This window comes from Lolium rigidum, chromosome 6, assembly GCF_022539505.1.
Source record: "Lolium rigidum isolate FL_2022 chromosome 6, APGP_CSIRO_Lrig_0.1, whole genome shotgun sequence".
NCBI classification, from domain to species: domain Eukaryota; kingdom Viridiplantae; phylum Streptophyta; class Magnoliopsida; order Poales; family Poaceae; genus Lolium; species Lolium rigidum.
In genome coordinates, this window is record NC_061513.1 from 218007535 (window position 1) to 218015482 (window position 7948).

General features: G+C 49.9%; 1 protein-coding gene across 1 annotated transcript; it reads left to right on the forward strand.

Annotated features, from left to right (window-relative positions):
• The first annotated feature begins 232 nt into the window (after positions 1-232).
• Positions 233-4226, forward strand: LOC124663761. The gene is made up of 2 exons (XM_047201428.1): positions 233-1349; positions 3901-4226. The coding sequence occupies exons 1-2, from the start codon at positions 233-235 to the stop codon at positions 4224-4226; spliced, it is 1443 nt and encodes a 480-aa protein (XP_047057384.1).
• The last annotated feature ends 3722 nt before the right edge of the window (positions 4227-7948 follow it).

The window sequence follows — 7948 nt, forward strand, 5'->3', positions numbered from 1 at the left end:
AGAACTATGCATTGGTTATGCCCTAAGTGAAACGACAAGAAACGTTCATCAAAGCTCAAACTCTAAAGGCTGCCACACCCCTGTTCCCCGCTGATATCTCAGCTCTGCTCTGTGCCTTCTTCCACACCACGCCACCCTCCACAGACCACACCGCGCCAAGCTCTGCTTTTTCCCATTACTCTTCCCAGCTTTCTTCGCTTCGCTGGCAGTCCAAGCCCAAGACCATCCACGGATGGCGTCTCCGTCCACGCCGCCGTCGTCGTCATGGGTCATCCTAGGCAGCATCCCAAGTGTCTCCACGCCGACGGACGGCGCCGACGCCTCCGTCGCGCTCACGGCGCCGCCGCGCATCTCCATCCTCACCGTGTCCCCGCGCGTCTTCCCGAATCCCCCAACGCCCCACTTCTTCCCCTTCGTCCTCGCCGCCGACCCTTCCGGCATGCTCCTCCTCCAGGCCAACCTGCGCTGCACCCCGACCCGTGAAGCCATCGACCGTCCCTACACCAAGTCCGTCAGCTGGAAATTAGACGACCGGCGCTACTTCGTGCTCGACGCGACCACCTCCTCGGCGTTCCAGCTTCCCGACCCCGCGGCAACCATCCTGCACCAGGCCCTCCTCGGCCTTGTCGTCTCCCCTGGCGGAGGCGGCCACTACATGGTGGCGGAGCTCCAGCCCATCATCGGCATGGATATGGCTACGCTCCTCTGTTTCTCTTCGGAGGTTGGGGAGTGGGTCGAGAAGCACGTCCATTACCCTCTCCCGCCCCGGCCTTGGGCTGCCATCTGCGTGCTCTCGCACCTCGGGAGGCTCTGGTGGGTCGACCTCTCATGGGGCCTCATCACCTGCGACCCCTTCGCCGACGACCCGGTCCTGGGCTTTATCCCGCTCCCTGCAGAGAGGGTGCTGAAATGCAGGGAAGGCTGGGGAGTCGCCGACAAGTACCGCTGCGTGGGGGTGAGCGGCGCCAAGCTGCGTTTCGTGGACATGTACCCTCGTAGCGAGTGCGCTCCCAATGTCGCCGTGTGGACTCTGGCCGATCCAGAATCCAAGGAGTGGACGCTGGAGCACGAGGCGAGGTTTACTGAGATCTGGGCCGATGAGAGCTACCAGGCGACCGGACTGCCCAACAAGATTCCCGTGCTCGCCCTGATTCACCCCAGGAACCCCGACGTGGTGTACTTCGTTCTGGAAGAGCACCTCTTCGGTGTTGACGTGCGTGCTCGCAAGGTGGTGGAGTGCGAGGTCTATGGGCTGGTTGCGCCGCCGAGCTGCCGCATGGCCAGCCGCTTCGTCCGTGCATGGGAGCTGCCGCGGGCACTCTCCTCAGGTAATGATACCCCTTTCCCCTGTTTTTATGTCTATTTTCTATTGTTTGATAGTTGTGCTGAATGTCCAATTGTTCCCCCTTCTAATTTGGTGGTCTGTTAGCTTGGAGTATTGTTCAGTTGCTATATGAGTGATGCAGAAAAAGGATACTGTTTTATTGATACTATGCACGTTTCTTGCCTGTGAACGATCACGGTTCATGATCATTTCGTGATATACTTGCAACTTACTATAAGGCTAACATCAAGTATACTAAGTTGTTGGATCTGTGAATATAGGCAATCAGGCATGGCTTCTCTGTATCTAAATTCTAAAGCCTTCTTCTATGCCTGACATATTAAAATGTTCATGCATGGACTGCTTAGGATAGTTTTGCACTAATTTTTGACTAAGGGTGTTAAAAATGATGCACATGAGGATCATGCTAATTATCTCAATCGGTTGTATGACTTGTGGAAGCGCATAGATGCTTTGTAATCTTTAAAATGATTGCTTTTCTCTGATGATTTATGATGGTGACTGAGAATGCGATTACTAATAGAATGTGGGTATGTTCTTGCTTCATATTCCCCTGTTTTTATGTTTGTTATCTTGATGTATATAGTTGTGTCATTTCGAAAAAAAAATGTATATAGTTGTGTAATGTTGTATGTCCATTTCATTCCCTTCTAATTGGACTGAGTTTGTAGTGTGCATTATATATATAAATGATGCCCCAACAATGGTGTTCTTTTGAATATTATGTGCTGGTTTCGTGCCCCTGGAGGCTGGACTCCATTCTACCATTTTTAGTTTTCCTCAGCCTTTTATCAAATGTAATGTGATTCTGTAGTGTGACAGACTTATCAACTTTTCTTAAGACCAGTTGTTCAGTATTGGTAAAAAACTCAAAATAGTTCATGCGTGGACTACTTCAGGATGGTTATGCTCCATTGCATTGCTTAAGTATGGCTAGAGTGTCCAAAAACATTTTTACTTGGGGTCCATGATGGAAATCCCGATCATACGAATTAGGTATACTAGTATCACGACTTGTAGATTCTTAATAAATTGATGCTGAAATGCTAGTAGTCTTGACTAGTAGGTGTTATGTGTGTTAAACTTTCTGCTGGTGGCTTATGAATGGTTGAGATATGTGATTCCTAATAGAATGTTTGCACTCACCGCTACGGTTTCATATGTGAGTATGAGATATCAGTTGTAACAAATAGCATAAGAACCATACAACAATTAGTCAATTACACCTCATATGTATAGGTAAACGGTTTGCTAGAAAGATATTTATCACGGGATAGAGTTGTTTGGGTCATCGAAATAGTAATGCTTGTATTTCTCATTTCATTAGTCCTTTACATATCCTGATTTGTCAAATGGCTTTTAACTAACATTATTTCTTACCTCTGAAGGGAACTGGACTGATGGGATCAACTTGGCTGAAGAAACCTACACCCGACCATACAAGCCGTCGCCAGGGGACTACCACTTGGTGGGAGATTTCAGGCAGACATTCATAGGATGAACTGGAGGAACATGGTGCAAGTGTTTAGGGCTAACAGTCTCCTAGGTACGCTCAAATTCACCCAACGTACCTGTAGGATCTCGCCATAAGGACCCTGTGGCTGCAGCAGTACTAATGTTCTTTTGCTGAAATTTCCTTTTGGTCCAGGTGGCATTGTGGCAGGTGTAGTGCTGAATTCAAGTTATGGAGTGGGTGTATCTGACATGATATGGTCCGTCCGGATGACATGCTTGTTCGTGCAAAGTAGCTTAATATGTCTTTAATTATCGGATGGATTAATCGAAGCGCTGGGTGAACACTATCGGTTACTCTGGTTTTAGCTCTCAATGGATGGAACACTTGTACTGGAAGTGTGACTTGGTTTCAGTGACCATTTGAACTGCAGAAGCTGTGATTCTCTTCTCGGTTATTTCCTGTTGTTTCACTTTGCTGATTTTGATCGGTGTTCTTAAATTTGCTTTTTGTTGCGGTGCCATGTTAGTTAGATCTAGCCATGCCCTGTTGATCGTCACCTGTGTGGCCTGAGTTGCGCTTCCATGCTTTGTTCAGTGTTGTGTTGCTGGATACAACTGTGCACAAATAAAAGGGTGGGCAGTTCAGAGAGGAGCTGGGGTGCGGCAGGTCTCTTGGCCATGGCAGTGCTTGCAAGCTCAGGTCCTCTCATGGCATTGGCAACATCTGTGTCCAAGACGCGGCGGCTCCCCGGAGAACATCTTCAGCCACACCAGGCTCATGTCCCTCGAACTTGGACTGCCCATGGTTGCGCCCATCGTCAGCTCATCCACATCGCGAATCTGCAACACCTTCATTATCTGCTAGCCGTTGACCAGTTTACATGGCACCCGTAAAATTGCCTTCGAAACTGCAAATACAATGTTCTTGTGTGTGTGTTCACGATGCCCTTTAAAACTTTATAGGTTTTACCATTTTTCCGGATGTACTATGGACGGATTTTTCAACCAAACTTTTAAAGTCAGTTATTTTAAGGGTTTGATTGCTTTTACGGGATCTACTAGAGATGCTTTTAGCCCTCTAAATTTTTCACTTTACGCAGGTCGGCTTGTATTAGGGCATCTACTAGAGTTGCACCACCTACCACCACCGCTACTAGCCGACGCGCTCGACGGAGGGACGAGATGGCGGCGGAACCTGGCGGGCTTCATCCCCTTCGCTACTCTGATGAAGGAGGCCGAACGAGAAGCGGGGCAGCGCGAGGAGGAGCACCTGGCGGACATGCGGAGACAGGTGAAGCATCGCCAAAAGTTGCTGCTCCTCCAGGTGTGCCTAGCCTCAAAGTGGGTGGTCAAGCAGGTGGGATGGCGCCCGCAACTATCGGGGCAGGGAATCGAAGAGCAGATCGCGGCGACGCAAGCGAAGTAGGGGACCGAGGAATTGGAGAACTCGCCTTGAAAGGTTCTAGGGCTCCGGTGAGATCGATCTCGCCGGCTCGCCCTATTCCGCATCATCCTCGACGAGAGTATGATGCAGTGGAGATCCTCCGCTTGGATGAGGCTGGGGCGGGCGATTGGTCTTCATGAGCGCGGGATGGGAGATCGCGGGTGGAGTGTATCCGCCATTGTTTCCCATCACCGACGAGGTCAAGGTCGTCGTAGAGGATGGTGCTGGAGCCGAGGAAAAGGATTGGGGATCGAAGCGTAGGATGGTCGCCTAGTTGTGGTGTGGGTCTGTTACGCAGTGACACACCGTCTCCCTAGAGCATCAACTACAGTTGTGCGACACCTGGCGCCATCCGAGCCGTTGGTGCTGATGGTCGAAGGCAGAAATACCATATCCGACTTCTCCTGGTATTAAGGTGTTTATGCCTATGCGGAGCTCCCCAGTGGGATTCATTTCAAGATCTAGGGTTCGGGCTTCCGCCCCGACATTAGTCTAGGTGCGGAAGGATCTAGTGGCAAGCAAGTCCTTCTCGCTGGTAGACTTTTTCCCTGCGGATGGAGGACGGCTTCCAATTCCTATGAAGATCGGTTCTTCAAGAGATCTATGTGGAGTTGGGAATGGGAGGGTGACCTTTGCTGAAGTTGTGAATGTTGGGTTCGTTGCATAGAAAAAAAAATTCTACCGCAAAGACGAATAAAACCAAGATCCAATCTATGGAAAAGCCAAGATCTAATCTATGAGATCAGAGCAACGAGATAGAAGAGAAACTAACCCTCGAAGATCCAAAGCCTTAACAAGATCAGATCTCGTGGTTGATGTAGACGATCGTTCCGGTGCTGCAATCCGGCAGCACTTCCTCTCTCCGTTCCAGCACTTCCGTACTCGGTCACACGTACGGTGTCGATGACGTCCTTCCTCTCTCCGTTCCAGCGGGCAGCGGAGGTGGTAGATCTCCTCGGAATCCCAGCGGCACGACGGCGTGGTGGAGGATAAATTCCTGCAGGGCTTCGCCAAGCCTGCGCAGGAAGGAGGAGGGGGGGTGATCTGCTGTGCCCCAACCCTCCCCTCCCTCTTATATAGGCATGGGGGGCTGCCTCGGCCCCTCCTCCAAGCCCTAGGGTCGGCCAAAAAAAAGGGGGAGGGGACTTTACCCCCAAGTTAAGTCCATATTTTCAAGGGATTTGATCTTATCCACTTGACCCAGCCTCATGGGCCTTGGGGGGCTGGTGTGCCTGGCCCATGTGGGCCTATGCGATCCCCTCCGGTCCATGTTGGTCGTCCGGGATAGGTGGGCCCACTATGGTACCCTCCGAAACCTTCTAGAACCTCGGGTACAATACCGAAAAATCCTGAACTTTTCCGGTAACCCTGAAAATGACTTTCCATATATGAATTTTATTCTCCGAACTATTCCGGACCTCCTCGTGATGTCTTGGATCCCATTCGAGACTCCAAACAATATTCGGTCTCCATCTCATATTCCATATCTACTATACAACATCGAACCTTAAGTGTGTCACCCTACGGTTCGTGAACTATGCAGACATGATCGAGACTCCTCTCTGATCAATAACCAATAGCGGGACCTGGAGATCCATAATGTATCCCACATATTCAACGATGACTTCGTGATCGAATGAACCATTAACATACGATACCGATTCCCTTTGTTGCACGATACTTTACTTATCTGAGGTTCGATCATCAGTATCTCTAGACCTAGTTCAACCTCGTTACCGATAAGTACTTGAAAGTATAGAGATGGTAAACCTAGAGGGGGGTGAATAGGTTTCTACAAGTTTTAATTCTTTCTTTGCAATATTAGGCTTTGCGGAATATATAAAGGTGAGCCTAATGCAAACTAGGTGACGCAACCTATATGAGGATACAACTAACTCGAGCACGAAGGCTCTCACATGCAGTTAAATCACAAGTAAGGAGTTCGGTTAGAGATAACCGATAGCACGCGGAGACGAGGATGTATTCCCGTGTTCCCTTGCTTTGCAACAAGGTACGTCACGTTTGGAGGGGTGGAAGTCCCACGAAGGATTCCCCACGCCACGAAGGCTCACCCTATTTTCCGGAGCCTATCCCACGAAGGAATAGCTCACTCACTTGTGGTAGACTTTGAGGTAGCCTCAAAACCTTCACAATCTTGCCCGGAGCAAATCCACAGCCCGGATGCTTCCGGACTCCTCTTGCCCACCTAGGGTTTCCAAGGAACCCTAGGAAGCAAGCTTCTCAATGAATACAAGGGGGAATGAGATTTGGCTTGGTAGAACGGTAGATCGGGTCCTCCTCTAACGATTCCTCGGAGGGATTTGAGTTTGGGTGGAGGAGGAGGGAGATCTGAGGCTTTTGGTGTTTCTAGCAATGGAGTAAGAGAGAGAGAGAGAGCTCAAGAACAACTTGTAGTGTAGTGCCTAACTGTTCAGAGGTAGGAGAAGGCCTATTTATAGTGTTCTTCGAAATATGGCCGTTGGTCACTTGCCACCTCAGCTTTTCTCTCGACAAACCCGGTTGACCGGGCCATAGACCGGACTGCCCGTTGTTGAGGCCGGTCGGACCGGGCCAGTGATCGGATGCCCTTTGCGTCGTCCTGGAGCTCCTCCGGTTGACGCCCGGTTGGAGCCCGGTTGGCGACCGGTCGACCGGGCCGCACGCCGGACGCTCCGGTTGGTAGGCCGGTTGACCGGTCGGCAACCGGATATGTTGGTTCCTCGTATGGAGCCCGGTTGGCGGCCAGCCGACCGGGCCGTGCGCCGGACTCGCCCCGGTTGGCGACCGGTTGGCCGGGCAAGCACGCTGGACCGGCCGGTCCGTAGTCCGGTTGGACCGGGCTGCGCACCGGATTTCTGTTGTAGACCCCTTTTCGATTGTTGTTGAAGTGGGGGTCTCCTTTAGCCTTCTTGTTCCTTTGATACACCATTTATGCCTCTTTGCCTAATACCTCGAGATTATCCTTATAAACATATTAGGCCAAATACTCTAGCACGGTGTCATTGTTACCAAAATAATGGATAAGGGTAAAATACCCTTACAATCTCCCCCTTTTTGGTAAACGATGACAAACCGAGCTAGAGTCACAAAATAGATATTATGATAAGTTCTAAACCTTGATTCCATATAAGATATTACGATAGCTCCCCCATAATGTGTGCACTTGGAGATTTTGCGTTTGAATGCAAAGTGCATCATTTGTGGAACATGAGAAGCTCCCCCAATATCTTTAGGAAACAAGCATGGTATGGAGATGTGCATATCAAGATATATAAGCATAGCACACATAATTATCCTAACATAGAGTAGCACACATAATAGTCGTCCATACACATCCATACATGAATTATTCGAAGTAGCAAATGGTTCTTGAGAAATCAAAGCAAATACGCACAAGCCATATAAAATCCAAATAAAGCAACTCCCATGGCTTGTGACAATCAAAGAACCCCGTGGTCCTAGACTCTACTCTCTTCTCCCCTTTGGCATCGGAACACCAAAAAGGCGAAGAAAAAGAGGAGAGATGCTATCGCACCCATCAATAGAACTCATGCCCGGTCGAGTAGGAGCTCTCGCCATCACCGCGTGCAGCCGAACCACCTTCATCCTCATCACCAGCATCATCAGCAGGGGTAGGAGCACGAGCAGACCTAGGAGGAAGGCCACCATGAGCATACATGGAGAAATCAAAATTCTGGATCATC

Coding starts and splice junctions, on each gene's coding strand:
- LOC124663761 (XM_047201428.1), top strand. CDS start 233: ATGGCGTCTCCGTCCACGCCGCCGTCGTCGTCATGGGTCATCCTAGGC. Junction 1,350..3,900: donor TAATGATACCCCTTTCCCCT/GTTTTTATGTCT, acceptor CACTTTACGCAG/GTCGGCTTGTATTAGGGCAT.